The sequence below is a fragment of the Triplophysa rosa genome, linkage group LG14 (assembly GCF_024868665.1).
Source record: "Triplophysa rosa linkage group LG14, Trosa_1v2, whole genome shotgun sequence".
NCBI lineage: Eukaryota > Metazoa > Chordata > Actinopteri > Cypriniformes > Nemacheilidae > Triplophysa > Triplophysa rosa.
The window spans coordinates 21,410,709-21,433,595 of record NC_079903.1 but is presented as its reverse complement, the minus strand read 5'-3'; the positions used below and the strand labels follow the sequence as shown (position 1 = coordinate 21,433,595).

The 22,887-nt window shown below is 38.8% G+C and overlaps 1 protein-coding gene across 1 annotated transcript; it reads left to right on the top strand.

The window, feature by feature from the left end:
* The first annotated feature begins 16,283 nt into the window (after positions 1-16,283).
* Positions 16,284-18,855, top strand: gmnc (geminin coiled-coil domain containing). The gene is made up of 5 exons (XM_057351788.1): positions 16,284-16,353; positions 16,958-17,135; positions 17,428-17,510; positions 17,603-17,719; positions 17,888-18,855. The coding sequence occupies exons 2-5, from the start codon at positions 16,964-16,966 to the stop codon at positions 18,686-18,688; spliced, it is 1,173 nt and encodes a 390-aa protein (XP_057207771.1). The 5' UTR covers positions 16,284-16,353; positions 16,958-16,963; the 3' UTR covers positions 18,689-18,855.
* Positions 18,856-22,887: the final 4,032 nt, after the last annotated feature.

The window sequence follows — 22,887 nt, the reverse complement described above, 5'->3', positions numbered from 1 at the left end:
TGGTCCCTTTTTTGAACTCAAATCATATACTTGAACCTATTCAATCAGGTTTTACTCCCCATCATAGTACTGAAACAGCACTGTTGAAAGTAATAAATGATTTGTTATTGGCGGTTGACTCTGCACTCTAAAAATGGCTGGGTTAAAAACAACCCAATTGGCAACCCAGCGCTGGGTAAATATTGGACAGAACACATGCTGGGTTAAAGTAACCCAGCACACTAGGTTACACATTTTAACCCAGCATGCTGGGTTATTGAAAAAACCCAAAATGTAGTCATTTTAACTATTCATGTGTTTAATTCTGGGTTATTCTTGCTGGGTTATTCTTAATTTCTCCTGTGCTTCATTGTCATAGATTTGCTTAAATAAAAGAAAATAGTTAAATTATAATAAATAAAAATGTCAAAACATTATCAACAAAATATAATACAAAAAAATACAAGTTATTCTTCAGCAAGCAAAGAGCAGCGAAGAAATCGAATAGCAGATGATTCATTCCCCTCCATTTGAAAAATTCCCAGGTAGAAGCGCATTGTCTGGGAAAGTTAACATCAAACACATAAAATGCTTTGAAACATACATCAACAGCTGAAAGCAGCGTGGTTTGTTTCAGAGCTTGTCCATTAAAAATGACAAAAGCCTGAGATATATGCCGGATGTTTCCCATAGCGAGGACAAAAGGAAAGGGCTTTGTTAATTCTGTCCGGTGAAGAAATTCCACCATGTTTGTTCCAATCTATAAAGAAGAAAAACACATCATAAATATTCACTTAAGACGTAAAAAACGTACCTTTAAATTGCTCCAAGCAGTGGCTTTGCCCCTTTGTTCTTTATAAAAATGAAAGTTGCGTAGTACACTCAGCGTCTTCAGGGCGGGAAGCGCGTGAGCCTCTTCAAACAACCCAGCACATTAACCCAGCGAGTTTAACCCAACACCTGGAAAACTAAAACTACCCCCAAAAAATAACCCAACAAAACAACCCAACGGACTCAACGCAGCGTTATGGGTTAAAAAAAATAACCCAGCCATTTTTAGAGTGTGGGGATAATGCAGTTTTGGTTTGATCAGATTTGAGCGCCGCTTTTGATACGGTAGATCATAATATCCTTTTGTCACGTCTTAATCAATGGGTGGGCATTAAGAGTACAGCACTTCGTTGGTTTGAGTCATATCTATATATATTTTACAGTGTCTGTTGGCCAGTTTCTCTCTTGATCTGTTTCTCTTCTCTGTGGGGTTCCTCAAGGATCCATTTTGGCCCCATTACTTTTTAACATGTATATGCTCCCGCTTGGTAATATCATAAGGAACTATAACATTTCTTTTCACGACTGCAGATGGTACAAAATGCGGCGGCTAGACTTTTAACTAGCACCAAAAAAAGTGACCATACTCCTATCCTTGCGTCCCTTCATTGGCTCCCTGTCTCTTTTAGAATTCAATTTAAGATTTTACTTATTGTTTTTAAAGCTCTTAATGGAACAACACCATCTTATATCTCTGATCTTATTCAGTCGCACTCAGCTCCTAGGTCCCTTAGGTCTGCTAACAAATCTCTCTACATGTCGTAGATCCAAAGGTGACAGCCTCTGCAGTTGCTGCTCGACGCTTATGGAATCAGTTGCCACCTGATATTAAGAGTGCTCCTTCTGTTTTTATTTTTAAGCCCTTTTATTCTCTTGCTTTTCCTGGCTTTTAAATTGGTTTAATATATATATATATATATATACCATTTTTTTTGCTCTCTCTGTTTATGGAATTTTAGAAGTTGTTGTATTTACTGTTGGATTTGTACAGCACTTTGGTCAGTGTAATATCTAAATGTAAATAGGCTATGCTTTGTAAATAAGTTTACTTACTTACTTACTAATCAGAATGTTATTTTTTACTACTTGAACCACCTGCTCGCGGATATAACTGCAATCCGGCATCAGACAACACAAGTCACTCTTTAGCTAGCAGATAAATTCTAGCTATTTACGCTAATCGTTTGTCCTATGACTTTCAATGAATGATATCTGATAGTATATTTTACTAGATACTTTACCTTAAAGCACTTTGAGCGCAAAAGCAGTTTCTTTAATTTCTTTACTTAAATCAAAGTACCGCGAGAGTGATTGGAAAAAGTTGCTTTTGAAATTTGAAAATTAATGTCATACGCCGATCGGTCTGCGTGCGCAGCATCGGAATAAGTCAGACGAACCTAACAACAGACAGGCCTGACTCGGTTGAAAAACCAATCAAAATTTCTAAGGCCCGATTCACATTTCGCGTCTTTTCCACGTTCTTTACTGTTTAATAAAATTAATTTTAATAATATTTTTTTATTTGTGTTCTGCTTGCATTTGCTGTGCCACAAGCTGTTTAGTTCAAATTATTATTGATAGCTCACATTTATTACATATTTAAGTATCAAAATTTGCCCCACCACTTTCGGAGCAGTAGTGCCACCCCTGCCTGGTGATGAAAGTTAAGGCTAAAATACACTACAAGCCTTCTGCTCAGATTTTGCCCAGATTTTCAGTCTGGACCTGTAGCAGAAAGTCTGTGCCGGTCTGCAGATTTCATCAGTTTCTATCTGAAACTTTCAAAAAGTCTGCAAGTGTATGGTGTCTAGTTTTTAAAAAATCTGTTCAGATTTTAAAAGTCTTGTAGTGTATTCCAGTCAGTGTACGCAAGAATAAAATGACATGTTTGAAAAAGTATTTAAGTATTTTAAAATACAAAATACAGTCTCTCAAAATATTTAATTACAAATTACATTTGACTTTTTTGTTAAGGAAAATAAATGTCCAAATACTCAAAAGTAATTTAATACGTATAATACATCTCTGATTGCAATGCTGTATTGCTGTTTGAAGAAATATTTTGTTATCCATTACGATTAAATCGCACTTTGTTTATTAATGAATACGGCAAACGTTTATTGTAACAGTTTTTATTTAGCCCGAAAAAGCCTTGCATTTGGGACAGCATGAAGATGCTTTGGATATTAAAATGCCTGAATATTTTGGCGACAGAATGAGAATATTAATGTATTATTAACATTTACACTAAAGTAACGTCTGAAATTTATTCATCCTAGTTTTGCTGGTCTTTTGGACGCAGAGCGGTTTCCACCAGCAGATGTCGCTGTACCCTTACCGTCGCACACTAACGGCATTTCATTCATGTTGTGGGCGTGTGTACTCGAGCATGTGCTGGAACTCTTCCCATAAGGTTTGTAAAAAGCTTGTAATTTCTGGATTGGTTTCTTTCTCCTTTTGAATCTTTTTTTGCGCCTCCTCTTTCTCATGTCACCCCTTCTGGCTTGGCCTCTTTCCACACACACGCGCGCACACGCACACGCACGCACACAAACTCTGTGGTCCAAGTCTTGTATACACACACATCTCCAATTTGTAGAGCAGAGTGGTCTTCTAGTATTAATTCAATTGCAAATGGCTGTGTATACAATGTGCATTGAATTGTTGTGTATATATCTTTTAGACTGTAAATCGTATTATATTGTATTGTCATTGTGTTGAATGTCTGTACTAGAAGCTTCCAACACCAAAGAAAATTCCTTGTGTGTGCAAGCACACTTGGCAATAAAAGCTCTTCTGATTCTGATATTGTGTCACTTTTATTGTTGTTGGTGTCACTTAATGGCTGTTTGTTATAATATTCTGATACAAAACTGAAGGCATTGCTGAGTGGATATTGCCCCCCAATAGGAAAAATCCCCTTTTCCTTTGTAGGCTACTGAGCATGAAGTTCTTTTTGTACTTTTCTTGCTTTTGAGATTTTTCTCCTGAGACCATATAATCTCACATTCTTATGATTGGTACAGATTTAAGATACTCTGCCATCAAAAGTAATATAACATTTTAATTTGAGCTCACATATCTCTTCGATTTCTTCAAGGCATTTTATGAGAAACGTCTGAGACAACAAGCCATGAAAGAGCAACATATAAGCATTAACAGTTTTTTTCTGTGGGTTGACAGCGTGTAGGTTTAGTCTTCATTTAATGGAAAGACTGATTGAAATTTGGACAGGTTTGGGGTCTCATTATGGACTGCAGAGGGGGTTAGTTCATGGGTAATGGGGTGCGTGCCAGGGCCCCCTCGAAGGAAGAAGTGCACAACAATCAGGAGTTCTGATTGGACAATAGGGTCACCATCCGAGCGACGCTGACAGCTGGTGATGAGCCGCACACAAACACTCTTACTTTCTTTATTTCTCTAAATCAGGCACTTTCACACTAAATATCATTTTAGTTTTGTAAGTATGACTTAGAATAACACTGATAGTATAAAAGCCCGCCATCAACACTTGTTCTAGGTCTTGTTCTTTAAAGGGTTAAATACAAACACGAAACACAATTAAAAACAAAAGGAAATCAAAACTTACATTTAGTTTGCACTAAATATGCGAATGTTATGTGAATGCTATGTGTTTGTTTGTTTGTGTGTATGTGTTTGGACAGAGAGAGGGTAAGAGGAGGGGCACGTAGAGACCCCCTCAAAAGACCCCCAAATGTTTGAACTCTCTCAACTTCCACACCCCTTATCCCTCCCAATCTATCTCCAACATACTTCTGTCCCCATACACACACATACTTATATAAATTTATAAAATGGTGGCACCTTAGGTCAGCATGGCAAAGATGATCCCTCCGGACTATACAAAGCAAATACTAACCCACATAGCGGATGTACTGTATGTACATTAAACAAACATACAACCCTGAGCACTGCTGTGTTTGATCCTATAGCGTGATCAGAGGTGAGTAAACTTCTAAGGTCTTGACCTGCGATACTTCCCTGATAAATCTACTCCTTCATCTCTCAATAAATGAGGCCACTTTAAACTGCCAAGGCATTCATTATCCATCTGAAGTCTCAACAATTAGGGTGCGGTCAGAAGACTTTGTGCTCTTTTCACTTCTATTCATGAATGCAGGAGAGGGGAGTCGTATTATATGCAAAGGAGTTTCGTCTTCCGTTGCATGCCAAAGTTCAAGTTTGATGACCCCTGACCTGCGAATTTATGGAGCAAAAAGATTGACCTCTTGGCACAAAGCACAGAAACCAATTCTAAATGCTGAACAGGTTGCAGCATTTCTCCCCAATTCCAAATGAAAATATTTTTATTTGCGGAAAATTTAATATGGACGAACTGGACAAAATAACAAAAAAGAAGCAATGTTTGCAGCTTTTGATTTTGAAGTTCATTTTCATGTCTAAACAACACAATACTAATGTTTTCACATTTTAAGATCGATTCAAAAATAAATGTATGATGGGTTTTTTCACTTTGCTGTTGGGTGACTTTATGGCATTCCTGAGGTTTGTTTTTGTTAAAGGGATAGTTCACCCAAAATTGAAAATATCTCCCTTTAGATTCAATGGACATGACGGAAATACATGCAATACATGCAGAAATACAGAAACAGGAAAAATGAAGTGGTCTTTTAATTTTCTACAATATTCATTCGTATGAAACTTTGTTCCAAGCCCTTTGCATCTCAAAACATGATTCTGTTATGTCAACAATCGTTGAAAGATATGATCCATGAAGGGTGTAACCTAAGATATAAGAATTAGTTTTACATTTCAAACAGGGTGGAGTCCCTACAGAGACCTTTGAAATCGTTCATTAACGGTTGGCCGAGTGTGCACCGATCATTTCCCCGACACGACGTCACATCGAAATCCTCACTTCTACTTCTCCAGCATAACGTCTGTGCAAAATATTAAAGCACGTACAGAGGGTTCAACGTTTCGAAAGAAAAGAAAAAGTGGGCGATAAATGGATGGAGCTGAGCCAGGATGGATGGTCTTGGAAGACAGGATTAGAAAGACGAGACAATTAAACCTGCCTTCTCCCTCCCACTGTCAAGAAACATTCTGCATCATTTGTTTGCCTTTAATGTTCAATGTTCTGTACGAGTGTGTGGGATTCACAAGCTATCAATTATGGGATCATGTTTGCTCTGAGACTTTCAACACATGTAGTCTGAATGCTTTTGTTATGTCAGATTATCTGATTGATACGTCTAAAAGTAAAAGGATTCCTTTAAAATACTCTCTTTTTCTCTGTCATTAGGTCTTAGAGACACTCCCGGACGGAAGATTGACTCGGGAGCCCTTCGGATGGTACGTACAGTGTACACACACATGCAAAGCGCATGACTATTCAGGAAAAACAGACTCTTCAACAAGTTGCATAATTGGCAAAGGTTGTCAAAAGGTTAATCTCAATAAAAAAACTCAAAGCAGCGCTGACTCAAAACCTAGTAAGTCCAAATTCACTGTTTTCAGGAATGGAAAAAACACTGTACTTTTGAAATGATTAAATACTGTGTTGTCAAAGATATTTGCAAAAGACTTGACAGTAAACGCTTAGATAAGTTTAGCATTAAAGGGATAGTTAACCCAGAAATGAAAATTCTGTCATCATTTACTCACCCTCTCATTTGTTCCAAAACTGTATGCATTTCTTTGTTCTGCTAAACACAAAGGAAGATATTTGGAAGAATGTCAAGCAGATCCCATCTCCCATTGACTCCCATGGTATTTCTTTTCCCTATACTATGGCAGTCAATGGGGGGGATAAGATCTGTTTGGTTACTGACATTCTTCCAAATATCTTTCTGTGTGTTCATCAGAACAAAGGCATTCAGACAGATTTTGAACAATCTGAGGGGGAGTAAATGAAGACAGAATTTTCATTTTTGGGTGAACTGTCCTTTTAAGGGTACTTAACACTTTATTGTGCTTTTTAAGTGTGTTTCTGTACAAGGGTTGTGGGTTTGTTTCCCAGGGAACATACAAAAAACCTTGAATTCGCTTTATCTGCAAATAGGTCAATGTATTAAATGTAAATTCAGTTTTTTGAGTTTAGGGTTAAGTTGGTGTTTATCAATTAAACAAATAGCAAAGTTTGAATTAATCAGAGGTGGGTAGAGTAGCCAAAATCTTTACTCAAGTAAAAGTAAAAGTCACTATTTTAAATTTTACTTGAGTAAAAGTAAAAAGTATGCAATGAAAAAACAACTCAAGTAGCTAGTTACTTAGTTACTTTGTATCTGATTATATAGGCCTACTACATAAAATTAATATTAACGCCAATATTTTAATATTACATTTTCATCCATATTTTTAATTATCATAAGCAGATATCTTTGCAATATACTAGAGACTAAAGAATAAACAAACACAGAAGAGACGAGCATTTCTGTAATTTCATCCAGTCCTGATGTCAATGTAGTTTACACAACTTATTTAGAATAATAGACCATGTCAAACTAAAGCATGAACTAAACTCAGAGCATTTCCTAAGATGATCTAGAACATCTGCAGTGCTCTCTTAAATGAAATACACATTTTTGAACAAAGCTCATGTTTTCTCGTGTTGTGTCACGTGTGTGTTGTGAAACGCTCTTACTTGTAAACAAACAGTAAACAGTGAACCACACGCCCATCAACAAGTTTTCTTCCTTCTGTTCTTCAAATGTATATTTCTGCAAGCCCACGTCTCTGTGTCTGACAGGTAACGCGCATGTTGCTGTGTCTGACGAACAGGTCGCGCGGGTGCGCGCATATGGCGGGCATTTATCATTGCTGGCAAACAATATGACACATTTGCAGTTTTGATTGTATAGATATAGATTAATATCCACTTCATCCAACGCTGTTTGTGTTCTGCGTGTTCTTAAGTTTCGCGCTACGAGGAGTGAGTAATCCTGCTTCAGATGATTCAGATCGTGCTGCGAACTGAACAAATCATTTGAACTGATTCATTAGCCTATTCAAATGGTTTTGCCCATTGTTCAATTAATGCTTTCAAAAGAATCGACTCAAAAGAATCGATCACTCGGGAATGCCCGTAAAAAGAGACGACGACCTTGAAATAAACAACGCGTTTTAAAAAGCATATTTTAAAATGAAGGAACGAAGGAACGTCACGCAATGTAAGTTATGTAACGAAGTAAAAGTACAGATTTTCTATGAGAAATTTACTCAAGTAAGAGTAAAAGTACACACTTTTAATTTTACTTAAAAAGTACATATTTTCCAAAATGTTACTCAAGTAAATGTAACGAAGTAAATGTAGCGCGTTACTACCCACCTCTGGAATTAATAATGAGTCGTGGGGAGGCGACACTTGGCTGGACAGCTGTGTGTACAGGTATGTAACAAAATAAAATGACACTATGAGTAGTGAAGTGATATGAAATGATATTGGCCATTTTTCACGTTGACCTGTTCTAATAAGTTATATCAGCTGAGCTCTGGTGCTAAACATTCAGAACATTTTGCTCCTTCAGTTTTTGTTTTCTATCATTGGCTGACTTGCAGACATTTCATGGAGATTTATTAAATGCCCAAATGACATGCAGGGGCGTCACGCACCATTTTTTAAGGGGCAGTAGTCTGGGCTCACTTTGTGCTTTAAGATAACTGAGATAACAATTTTATGACATGACCAGAGAAAAAAAGCACTTTTATAAGTGTTTTTTTAGATAATAGTTTTTGGTCACTCATGCAGGTTAACTATGAATAAATAATGACCAAATCTCAATTGTGCTGACCAAACTGGCACATTATTGGCACTTTTTTATTGCCAATAAAATTGTAAAAGCTCATTATAAACCAATAATTCTCTTCGGAAGTTGCATTCAAAATACACTAAGCACAAAAAATTGGCAAAAACTAGTAATTAAACATGACCCCAGATGAGGAACAGCATAACCTAAACACACACATTGGCAAGCACCCCAAGAAATGGATTAAAGACAAAGACATCACTTTGGTCGTGCTCAGCTGCCTGCCAGGCCTCCAGGAACTTTTCTATCGCTCACGCTCGGCTTCTCCCGTAGAACGCTTTGTCTCGCAGAAATTTCAACCTGCAACTTCCCTCATGTCACATGATCAGCCGGGCAGCCAATCCGAAGCCGAGAAGGGGATTAGGTCACGGATAGGCGGCAGGTCCATTGTGTTCGAGGGGAACTGAGTGGGCGAGTGGAGGTGTTGTCGGGCGCTGGGTGTCACCTGAGATCAGGTGTGCTCTCGCTGAAGTTTATGTTGTAGGTGCCAGACTGGGGGAGGGTGTTAGGCATTCCACCGTAATCTGTCTTTTCACTTATCATCTAATAGTTTCATTAGAATAAAGAGATGAATTGAAACACAAGCATATAATCAGAGGCAGCGTTCAAGGGCGGATCGTGTTTCGGTAATCTTTCCTTACATTCCGCACTCAAACACCCAGCCTGCACACATCGATACCCGCCGGAAGCTGAGCGATTACGTTATGCAATGAAATGATTGTGGTCTGTGGTTTAGAAATCTATTTTTTTATTTCTTCATACAAGTGTTTCGTTATGAAGTAACATTTGTTCGTCGAATTTTATGTCGAGATGAAAGGTGCTGTATTATGTCTATATATCTTGTTTGAGATTAGTAATTTGATTCTTTAAGGGTAAATGTATTTAATTGGCATGCTTCAACCTCTTTGTCTGGATAAAAACCTTTAGAACGTGCAGTACAAGTCAGTATATAATTCCGCACCAGCAAAACAGGTTGTTTAAAGTCTACTCAAATTTTCTTTGGGTCTTCCACATTCCAATATGGAAATTGTTGTATTTTATAACATACCCCCAGATGAAAGGAGTTTTTAGAGAATGCAAAACAAGTCACATTATTGAATTACTCTTAACAAAACATTACGTTGCAATAGCGTTTTATGGAAAGTAAAGCGCTATACTGTAGATATTGCATGCCACAGATATGCATTCAAAAGTTTTGATAGGCCATTTCTTGAGCTGCACTTTATTTACAGAGCCTGTAAAATACATAAATAAGCTGCTTTGATAGAAAGCAGCTTCTAACATGCTGGGTTATTTTAAATGCACACTGTAAAAAAGTCTGTTATTTTTTACAGATTTTCCACGTAAAATGTAAAAAACGGATTTTGTTTTTTAAATACGGTCAAAAACGCAAATTTAAAAGAAAAACGGGGGGAAATGTAATTTTACAGGGAAAACCTGTTATTTTACAGTTTATTTCTGGCGCCCCAGCTGTGGCCAGCTGCAGAAAATTTCTGTTTTTTTAAACAAGATTTCGTTTTTTTACAGTTTATTTTTTAAATACGGTCAAATACTATAAAATTACAGAACAAGACAACACATTTACAAGAAAAATGGGGAAAACAATTGAATATACTGTATATCTTTACATCCTATAATTTTACAGGGAAATAAATATTTTACGGTATATTTCAGTTTTTTCAGTTTACAGAAAATTCCCATTTTTTTACAGATTTTTTACAGCTGCATTGGGTCAAAAAGGGACAAACCCAACCTTTGGGTTGTAAATTAACCTATGTTGGGTTATTTCAACCCAAATGCTGGGTTGTTGGAATACATTGTTTGATTGAATATAAAATAACGCTGGGTTGAACGGACAAACTGCTCTACAGAGTGTTTTTCGTAAATACGTTATCTCCTTTGGCACAGAAGCGAAAATGTGACGACATCTTAGTTCTGTGTCAGCCACAGTAGTGCTTCAAAATGGAGGGGTGGAGTGAGCCGTTGGTTGCAACCTCACCGCTAGATGTCGCTAAATTTCATACACTGGACCCTTAAATAATTTGATACTTTTGGAACTTTTTAACTACACTTTGGAATTGGTATACTTTTTCAATTTATTCGACTCATGTTAATCCTCCTGACTGTCAGTCCTGTACTTGTCCAAATGTAAAGCTGGCATTTAGCCCACATATAAAAGCAATCTGCCACACATCCAAGACATGAAAAAAAGGGGGCCGTGTTGAGTACGGATAAAGTCAGCTGGCATTTAGCGATTACAGGCCTGGCAGAGGGAAAACAAGGTGGGCCATTAAACGGATGTAAGCGAGCGAAAGGGACGCCGCTTGGTGGTAATTTCATCTACAAAGCGCCATGTTCCGTCTGCGAGGGAGGCCGCGTATATCCCGCCGAAACCAATATGGTCATCCTCGTGCCGCACAAAGGGACCCCTGCATAGGGCTGCCCTACATGCGCCTGCAGTGAGGGAAGGGGCGTTGGAGACTGGACCAGAACACGGGCAGCCGCGGGGATGCAGGAGAGAGCCCTGGGCTTAATTGGCAGCGTGTGCTCTGCTGGAGATCATTGTTCAGGTAAAAGAGGCTTAGAATCGCAGCATGCTAACAGCACACCGAGTCAGCTTTGACACGCGTATGGAGCGTAATCGCGAAGGAAGGGGGTCAGTTTTCTCTGAGGGAGGGGGCTGTTAATAATGAGATTGAGTGGAGTGGAGAGGGGAAGGAGGGCTGGAGGAGAAACCCCTGTGAAGAAGTCAAGGGCTCCGTTGACTTTGTTTTGACTGTATATCGACGTGTGATTCTCAGTTAATTGGTCCTTCGTGCTCCAGAGTACCGGAGGCCTTCAGCTCTGCTCTGTTACTCATAGTAAATTAAAATTTTATTTTACACACAAACGTATACTTTGCATCTCACCATGGGTAAAAGCATCTGCCAAATGCAAAATGTAAAGAATATCTTTGGTTATCACCTTCCTTTAAGCATTTTAATTGTTTTATGACGTTTATTTTTTATTGTAGTGTCTTGCATAACCTTTGGCTCATTGCATGTCACAAACACACACACACGTTGTTATACACATGTCATTACACAGATTTGTGTCCTCGTAAACCATGTACACAAGCACAAACACACACACTCACATTTATACTAGCTAATCTTCCACTTAACATATCTAACAGGTTGCCAGCCCCCATGAGTCCAGTTTGTTGGCCAACAACCCCTGAGCAGCAGTGACTGGTTATTAGAGCCCTCGGTGGGGGGCTGCCCAGGAAAAAAGGCCTGGACTGAGAGACAGCTGGCCCGGGGCAGAGGGGTTAGACGCCCAGGTATCTCCACCTGTACCGTCATCGCCAACTCGGAGAGAAGGCAATTAATTGTCCAACTGCTGAAGCAGGGAGGGAGAGTGGGGTGTGTACACGGGGATCGGGTGGGAGGCTCAGATGGTGAATGAATGAATGTGTATGTGAATTTTGATTTTTGAGATGTTTGAGTGTGTATGTGGTGAAGAGACTTTTATGCTTTCCGTCTTTACGGGACTTTCTGGATTTGTCTGATTAAGCAGGGGTCTTTTCTCTTTGAGGCCCCCGGACACTCCTCTTCACTCCCACTGTCCACTCTGTCAGCTGGAGACCCCCCACACACCACACACACTCTGTGTCCCATACATGTTATACAGTATAATGCCCGTTTCACACCGCTCGCGTAAGTAGCGCATATTATTTTTGGCTCCCATGTTTACAGATGAGAGCATACCGCACGCGTAAGCAGCACATGCTCGCGGAGCAGAAGCGGCGTAAGCAGCAGTGCAGAGGTCAATTCGGCGCCAGGTCTATTTTTGCTGCGCTGCTCACGCTCAATTAAAGCGACAGTGCACTCTTTACAGTCAAAATGCAGATGGATTGACAGGAAAGAGTAACACTTTTACCTTTAAAGCATGTAAGTGGTGTCTAATGTGTTTTTAACAGTCGCCATGACTTCCATTTTTTTGGCCAAAACCACAATAGCACATTTAAAGGATTTATAATACAAGTATCTAAAATGTTATGCTTATATTGCATATGAATGAGGGAAAACGATCGCGTTACGCTATCAGTGTACTGTCTGAACCCCACTGTCATCATAACCTTCTGAAAAAAAAAAAATGATATGTTAATATTGCATATGTGTGAGAGAAAAGCGATCGCATCACACGTCAATCACTCTCTCCTATGGTGAGTTAACCCTTTAGTGACTTGTATCGTATCCTTCAAAGCACGATGGTTTTTTATTTATAACTTGTACTACGTGAATCTAAAAGAGCATTAAACAATCTACATGAAATAAGCTTTCCAATGAAGTTGAATATTTGTGTGAAACAGGCGATATTTTTAAATGTATTAACCTGCCAGAGACGTTTATCCAAAGAGACGTACAAATGTGCTATGCTGCAAATGTTATCCTCCTCTATTAAACAGCCTCTTTTCTTGCTGTCAGCTGGTCTGGCTGTTTATCAATCTGTCTGTCGGCAGAGCAGTTTATTCGCAGGTCTGACGTTTTGTTCGTTGACAGCTCTGATTTTATGGCTCTGTTGCAGTACACCTCTCCTTCTGATCGTATAGTGTTTTGGTGGTTTGCTGTACTAAAAGTGAATCTCAAACTTCCATTCTCTACAGATTTCGAGTTAGTTTACCTTTATGAATTTTGCCAAGAGAATCCATGATGGTGATGGCCAAGCAAGGAGAACCTACAGTATACAGGATTTCATTGGACGCACGCGCCTGGCCCAAAGTTAACTTCCGGTTTGTGTTTGGTTATAATATAACAATTTATTTTATATTTAATTTATATTAATATTAATTTAGATTAATATTTTATTGCATATTCATTGTATTAAATTAAAACTACTCAACAGTTATTGATTTTTTGTGGAGGTCTACCGGAAGTTAAAGGGACAGTTCACCCAAAAATTCTGTCATCATTTACTCACCCTCGCGTTGTTCCAAATCTGTATACATTTCTTTGTTTTGATGAACACAGAGAAAGATATTTGGAAAAATGCTTGTAACCAAACAGTACTAGGCCAACATTGACTACCACATAAAAATGACAATGGTTGTCAGAAGTGCCCCAGAACTGTTTGCTTTCATACATTCTTCGAAATATCTCCTTTTGTGTTATTTTTATGTTAAGCTATTTTTCCTATATAGTAGTTAATGGTGGACAAGAAGTGTTTGGTTACAAGCATTCTTCCAAATATCTTTCTCTGTGTTCATCATCGTGACCCTACTCCCAAAAACTCCCTGACAGCCTTCTTTCACAGAACTCACCATCATTTAGGAAAAATATACAAAACTATATATTTAACAAACATGGATTACACGCACTAAACTGCAAGTGTACTTACAGTATACCAAGCATGCAGGAATTTCCTTCTTAAAACTTAATCTGCAATAACGGTAAAGCACTGCAAACTTTAAGTACTTCAAATAATAATGTGTCCTCACAAATACAGTGAAAGATTTCAGGTGGTGCTCTTTAGTAAATGCAAATAAATACTTATAAACCAGCCAAATCATGTTTACTTTACATCTAATGTCAGCAGGATTGAGTGAGGGTTAGGTAATCGAAAACATCATTAGCCTGGTATGAAAACAATGGAGGATGTCCTTACTAATATTGTGAAACACACTTGTGTGCATTTGTGTGTGTGAGGGGTGCACGGGCACTAATTAAAGGGTTTTAGAATGACTTTGTCCAGGCTTCCGGGAGCAAAGAGAGGAGAAGAGGTGGGGGGGATTTAGTATTAGTGTTTATTCGGTACACTATAACCGCCAATTAAAGAGTTAATAGCTTTCTATCGTTTAATCTGAAACCTCTGTATAACCTCCCTCACCCATAACAGGGAAGATATTAGAAAAAAGTGATGAGATCATCAGATGACCAACTCAATCTGTAAATGACTCTTTCTTTTGTGGAACACAACCGAAGATCTTTTGAGAAATGTCTCAGTGGTTTTGTGTCCATACAATGGAAGTCAATGAGGGACGATGTTGTTTGGTTACCGACATTCTTCAAAATTTCTTCTTTTGTGTTCTGCAGAAGAAAGAAAGTCATACAGGTTTGGAATGACATGAGAGTGAGGTGGACCTGCATCAGAAGTGACAGATGACCAATCTATGAAAAGATGGAGCGCCAACATGCATCCATAACTCAGGACAGTATAACCTGTGCACTAAATATAAGGACCCATACATCAAACGATACGGCCCTACAGTAAGTACACTATTAGTTCAAGTGCATGTGTGCGAGTCTATGGAGGAAAGTGTGTTGAAAGGCTCTGTGTGTGTGTGATGTGCTAACTCACTCAGAGGTGGCAGCTTGGGTAATTAAGAGCAGAGCTGTTGTCAGGTTGCCTCATTATGACATGAATGGCAGTTTGTCACTCTCCTCCTCCTCTATTAAACAGCCTCTTTTCTTGCTGTCAGCTGGTCTGGCTGTTTATCAATCTGTCTGTCGGCAGAGCAGTTTATTCGCAGGTCTGACGTTTTGTTCATTGACAGCTCTGATTTTATGGCTCTGTTGCAGTACACCTCTCCTTCTGATCGTATTGTATGTGTTTTGGTTGTTTGCTGTACTAAAAGTGAATCTAAGAGTTTGAGATCAAACTGCATAAACTTCCATTCTCTACAGATTTCGAGTTAGATTACCTTTATGAATTTTGCCAAGAGATACAGTGCATTTAAGGTGTATTTTAAAGTATTAACTAAGAATTTAACCCATGATGCTGATGGCCAAGCAAACCTACAGTATACAGGATTTCATTGGACGCACGTGCCTGGCCCAAAGTTGACTTCAGGTTTGTGTTTGGTTATAATATAACAATTTATTTTATATTTAATTTAGATTAATATTAATTCAGATGAAATAAAAAACAATGTTCTCATGCAAATGATAATTTACATATTTTAATTTTACTATATGTTATATTAGTCTTATCAGACCATTCATGTGTCAATTTATTCACTTAATTTAATTAATTAACTACCTGGAAATAAAATTGAGCTTAAAGTTGAAAGTACTCTTTAAATTTGAAACACTGTTGCAGTGGACTGGCTAAAATCTAATTTGTACAAAGTTAACAATTTTGCATATTATATTATGTTCCAGTTATGATAATGTTTGTGATTATTCAGTATCAACAAATGATCTTTCTTTCCTGACACAATCTTGAAGCCTTCCAAATATTGTCCAAAGTTCAAAAGCATCAACATTATCATCTTTGGGGACTTTCAGAAGTGCACAAAAGTATGTTAATGTGTCACTCGGTGGTATGCACATTTCATTTAACTCTGAGAAGGGGTCATGAACATGTCTACTTTTACCTCGTTTGGTTAAATTAATTCATCATGTTTCTGAGCAATCTGTTGAGCAATTTATACATTAACCATTTGGAGCCAGATGCGCAAAGGAGCATGGCGCATCTATATCTCCAAACCTCGTGTTTTTTCCACTGTGCATTGATTTGGAAAGGTTGTGTCACGCTCATTGAGGTGAACAAATCTTTGCGATCTGCTCGCTCACCCCGTCTTTGCGCATCTGCGATCCAACGGTTGAAAGTGTCACGTCACGATTTTGACAGCTTCACACCGAATCAGGTTTCTGCTGCGCTCTCAAGAGGTGCGCTCGTGTGGATGAAGTTTTGCGCACTTGCCTCTCTACCCCAAAGGTTTCGCACCCCAGCTCGCATCTATACTATTTTCATCCTGCACTAAGAAACGGTGAGTACTTTTGTCAAATATATAGATATTTGTATTATTCCTTCTTATTTACGTACGTAAAACATTTAATTACTTGGGAATCCTGATAGCGGTTGCGCTTTTATGCGCACCTCTGGGTTAATTGGGGTTTTGAGTCTCTGATTTAAGTTCGTGAATCTTGATGTTTATTATGAATATGACACTTTGACAGTTTATGGATATGCTCAGTTAGCACATAAAAGTAATGCCAGGACAAGAATATTTAGCCAATTAAAATAGCAGGTTGTTGCAGCCAGTGCAACACGTGGGTGGGTGAAAATGAATAACGTGGAATGGTTTTTAGTTTTAATTTTATTAGTAAGTGTTGAAACAGTTGTGAACAGCATAAGTTTATAGAGATTTTTACAGTTGTGTTATACTGTCTGGATGATAAGTTGCTTGCAAGACTTTAATGTAGATATTGCGCAATGGTCATTAAATGCTGAGTTCGAATGTTTAAAATACATTTCTTTCGCTGTGCAGTTTAAATGGTTGCAGAGAGCAAATCATTGAGACCAATATGAAATTGAATTAACTTCTTATTAAAAAAGCAAAATGTCTCACTCTTATAACGGTGTTTGTACAGAGCAGCATGCTGTCATGCCAAGATCTGAGCTTTGCAGGAGGGCAGCGCTACGACTGCCCGTACTCCGCCTCGACGTCAGTTGACGGCAGTGTTGACGTTTCCACGGCAACGCTCGTCTCCCTCTGGGACACCGGTCCCCTGGACAACGCTACCCGCCAGCACGAGCCACCGCGGCGGGGTAAGTCCTGCAATATGCCGGGATGAGCGGCGCGAGAGCCTTCCCGGCTGCACCGCGCCTTCACAAACTGGAATTTTTCCATCTGGGACTTTTTTCTTCGTGTTTTGTTAGCTTAGCTGTGGAGTATCTGGCCACCTCCAAAGTGTTTTTAAGCCTTGCTTCTTTTGTTTTTAAAGCAGTCTTTTGATTTCATTGATGTTTTTTTCTTTTCTTGCTTTTCACACAAACATCATCCCTAAAGCATTACTAATCCAGATAATGACTCGATTTTAAATTGTCCCTTTTGTTTTAGATTCAATGCCTGTGTCTGAGCATAGACTGGGACATCACACCTGGCCAGACCAACTGTCACCTCAGCTTCAACGAAACAAACAGGTACTTATAGAGGTTTTTATATCCTTAACTATATTATTCACGGAAAACTCGTGACATGTTGTTAAGGAATTAATGTCTTTTTTTTCATAAAGCTTCAAGACACCCTAATTCAAAGAGAGGAGGAGCTGGCCAGACTTCAAGAAGAGAATAACAAACTCAAAGAGTTTTTGAACTCATCGTATGTGAAGTCTTTAGAGGAAAAAAGTAAGGTAATGAAAGAAGTGATATATTTAAGAACTTCACGCTGCTGCACAATTTCAAATATCCTAAAACCTTCACTAAAAACAATAGTTTACTTAGTAATTATTTGTTTTCGTTTTCTTATCTTTCTGAAAGTATTTGTAATGAACGTTTTCCACTTTGTTGCCCAATTGTAGAAGCTTCTTTCAAACTGCAAGGATCACGATGGGTTGAGCCACCGAAAGAGAGCGCACAGTGATTTCCAGAACCTGAGCCAGTTGCTTCACGGTGCAGAGGGGAAGCGGACCTGTCGCAATCTTTCTTTAGAGTTCTGCTCTGCAGAGGAGCTGGCGGACACCCCACCTTTGGACTCGTGGATACTGGAGACACTAGGCCTGCAAGATGAAAACACAGTTGACCCACAGCAGAGTTTCAACAGCTCTATGAATGACCACAATGGCTCTCTCATCTGTGCGCCGCCTAAAGAGGACCATTACAGTACGGCATCTATAGGCAATGCAGTCAGCCCTAATGCTGATGCACGTTGTGATTACAATAGCATCATAGACTCACCCTGCAGTCTGGACACCTCTAGTGGCTACAGCACTTCCCAAAACCTAGCTTCAGAGTATACGACCCTTGACCCCTCAGCTCTGTACACTGTCACACCCACAGGGTCACTGGTCAGCTCTTCACCGGTGATGACACCTGCTCAACACTTCACCCCACCACGGGCAGCCTCAACTCCATATCGGCCCCACGACGTGAGCCCATATTACCGCACACCGGGCTGTGAGTCCTCCAGTCCACCAGGGGGTGACAGTCAGATTTTCTCCACACCTCGTATGTCCCGTAGCAGGACAGACTTAGCGTTTAGCATGTCGTTAAGTCCACAAAACAGCGTCAAGACGCACAGTTTTCCTCAAGGACAAGCTTTTACACGCAGAGATGCACAAGGAGGGTGGAAGTTCACCTGGGTGCCTAAACAATGTTCATAGAGAATTATAACTATTTATGTTTTGCGACGAAATGCATCTTTATTTGAGTTTGTGACTCATAATTGCAAAACGCACAACTGTCCAGGTTAATGAAGCATAATTCAATAGCTTTGTGATACATTTTTTGAAACTTGTACATAGTGTTGCGTCATGATTTGTCATTGATGTTGATCACAACTGAGTGAATGAAAATCAGATGTTTTGTCGTAATAAATTATTTTTAAAAACCATCGCCGTCTGATTGTGGATTCAGCCCGTATGAGATTTCTCACGCTCCTGTCTCACATGACCTTGTATGACCCGCTCCTTCATGTCACGTCGACAGTTTATGAACGTGGCATATGTCGCATATGACACCTCCATCGGAACAGTTTGCATATGTCTTCCATTCAAAATCACAGCCATGACAGAAACGCCAGGCATAACAACTGTTCTTTTTAATTGCGAACTGGCGCATTAAGTATCAACGTCGCGCGGCCCGAATCTTCTCCTGCTACGATGATATTCCAAACCTATCATTGCCATTCCCACAGCTCGCTCACCTTCCCTCCTTTCCCTACCTATTTCCCTCCCTCTGGTTCTCTCCGTCACCATCTCTCCATTCTCCCGCCACTGGGAAACAAAAGACGGGGCCGGTCGGTCTCGAGGGACCCTTCCTCCCCGAGATGGGCTGCACCCCCATGGGGGTCTAACATGGGATATTACCACCCCTCTATCCCACCCCTCTGCCCAGCCTCTCGCTCATTGCTCTGCCCTCAGGGAGCTGGGGACGGCAGGGAAAGTTTGGAGCCCGAGTTAGCCATGGAGAAGCCGGGGCGAGTGGTCTATCTTTAATGACACGGTTAAGCCCCCTGCAGATGGCCTCCAGATTGAGAGTTTGACAGGGAAGAGCACCTTGAGAGGTACGAGAACCTGCAAAAATACAGTTACGGGGAAAGAACAAGGAAAGATGATGATACTGTATTATGTTGTTTGGGGAGACGAAAAGGGAAACTTGACAGGATGTGTTACACAATCGACAGGTTTTGCCATAAATGCATTTTTTTTGCCAATTTATATATAAAGTACTGTACATATGTGTGTGTAATATAGACATACAAAAATATTTGTGTGTGTGGTTTTGTAGCCTGTGTATATATATTTATAGCTTTCGTGTAGCTCAGTGGTAAGAGGGTTAACAACGCAAGGTTGTGGGTTCGATCCCAGGGATTGCACATGCCTATGTATAAATGTATAGGATAAAGCAATGTAAGTCGCTTTGGATAAAAGTGTCTGCCAAATGCATAAATGTAAATATTTATGTATGTGTGTGTGTTACAGTCATTGTGTTAAAAGATAAAACGATTTTTGCTTTTTTACAAAATGCACTGCAAAAACTGATGTGTTAAAAAACAACACACATCACTGTGTTAATAGTATGACACATGCTGTGTAGATTACTACACACATAGTGTGCATTTTATTAAAAAAATACCCCTGGAAAGATTAACACAGTAAATGTGTTATCTCCTGAAGGGAGGGCGTAATTTTAAAACTAAAAATACTTTACATGGTAACACATTAATTGCTTAAAAACACACATTTGTGTGTTAAATTATCTGACACAATTTGTATGTTAAAATGGCTTGCACACATATTGTATTAAATTTTACACAACATGTGTTGTCCCTGAACACACTCCCTACATGTGTTAAAATTTGACACAACATGTGTCATTTTTAACACATCACTTTTTGCAGTGTGATTGACAGGATTGTGTTAGTAGTAAAGTGCAAAATAGTTCTTGTAAATAAAGACACGTTTTGAGATGAAAAGCATTCTCCTGTCCCAGTCGTGTCTTTCACTCACCCAATGGAAAATTCAAACAATATGAAATTGACACAATAAGCCAACAGGCAGACTTTTGTAGGATCTTCACAGTTCATTTACAGACAGAGAGGGTAATGATGTGTTAAAAGATTTATTTCAGTGATTTTTCAGTTATGATCTAGTCTTCTTCTGAATGCTATATGTGACTCGCTTCATCTGATAAACACAATCAGCTCCACCCAAAGGGCTAAAAGAAATAAGAGAAACGTGAAAGATAATGTGTCACATTGAAGTGATTTCGTCACATTCTTGAAGACAGTCATCGAGCTTGTTTCTGGTTAGAGAGGGTGTAACATTAACAGCAGAACTCCCTAAAATTCACTAAAAAACTAACAGGCATTAAAACAAATCTCTAAACAGAGCCATAACAGACTTTTGTTGTACGTGCCTTTAATTCTAATGTATTAGTGTAACCAACAAAACATTAACATTAATGTAAAAATAAATAAAAAAGTTGGACAATTCTAGAGACGGAAGTTAATGGTGCATGCACAAATGTGGTAAAACCTGTCTGTCTCTCTATTCGATTCGATTCTAACAGAATAGAATAGTCAAAAATAAAAAAAACCTACTGATATAAGACATGTATGCACTTTAAGTCGCTTTGGATAAAAGCGTCGGCAAAATGCATAAAATATAAATGTAAAAAGGCTAAAGGCTTACACAATTCAGTTTCCAAATAGCTTTGTATGAGAAACAAAAAATATGAATCATATAAATGGTAATTTTATGCGTAAAAGTGTGTGATTATGGAAATGTTAGACATTTGGAGACTGCTCCAGAGAGATGAAGTTAAAGTTTAAACAGGCAGTGTGTGCCTCTCTAATTAAGGAAGCCCTGTTATCTTGATCTCTAATAGGTCTGCAGTAATACATCATGTATAAGGTGGAGAGAGTATGCCGGAATGCTCCTCTGCCTGGTGTAATAGTTAATGTGTGTCTATAGCTGTGAAGCATGAGTAACTGTACACTATAAACCATATAAAGTCTAACTGTAAAAGCTCTGTTTTTCAGTGATAAAGATACATGCACCCAGTCTTGGAAATAACAACAACTAGCCTATACTTCTCATTTTTAATTTTGATCCAGTTTTAATTTAATACGCCACCTGTTTGCAGTCTTGTTGAATAGAATATTTGCCTAAAATGCACATGAAATATATAAATATGTCAATGTTATATTTACATAATAGGCTACACAACTTTTGCACACAAAAATGCTGCAAACAAAAAGAGTAATATTATATTATATTATCATTGGTTTGATTTAGTGCAAAAATGATTAAGTGCAAAAGAAAGAATACTGAAAAACTGCATCAAACCCATTGCAAAAAATTCTAATGAATGGTTATAATGGGAATTGTACTAGTTTAATAGAATCTAGAATGGTCTCTGTGGGTCCCTAGTACTGGTTCTGTTGGGATCTAGTGGATGTTATTTGGCGGATGGAAACCACCATTAAATCCTATTGAATTAAGGCCCAAACACTACATAGCCTATGGTTTTAGTGGCAAACAGCTTAATGTTTTAAAATGGCAGATGCAAAGGAAACCATTCAAATTTGTATTGTTTTCAGCAGGGAAAGAAAGTGAAAAAAGAAAAATCGACGGCGTCGGCGGAGCGGTTTAAAAAGCAAAACTATGGTAAGTAACTTAGGCCTACGTAGGTGTAGCGTCATACAATAAGACACACACAGAAAGCGTGACAGCGAGCAGTTAAACGATTAAAGTATTGTGTGTGTCGGTGGGTGAGTGTCGTGTTCCGCTCGAAAGATCGTGTTGCTGCTGTCGCGTGGCGAGTGTGTCTAGAATGTGACGTGACCACATTACTCAACCGCTCGCGCTTCTTTAAAACATGTGTTTACACACATTAGGCTAACACGCGCTCAAACAGCCGATTCAGTTACACTCAATATATATATATAACCACCTGAACACCAAAACTGAAATTATTAAAAAAGTTCAATTAATAGAAGCTTTGTGAACTGTCATTGAGGTAAATAATTGTCGCAAGACATCGCCTCCTTGATCATAAACCCTTCAGCCATTCAGCTGTCAATCAACTCTTTCATCCTTAACCGCCACAGAAAGGCTATTGAACAATGGTAATGTGTAATATTCACCTATCAACTAAAACTAGCACAGACCACAGCCTACTTAAACTCATACAAATACAGTAAACTTTCATGCCAAATAAATTAGAAAGAAGTGAATCAGGAAAATGCACTTGACTAATCGTAAACTTAAATCTCATTCTAAATTTCAAAGACTATAATTTACTGACATCTACATTACTGATATATTACCTAATAAAAAACACCATAAAAGCAGAC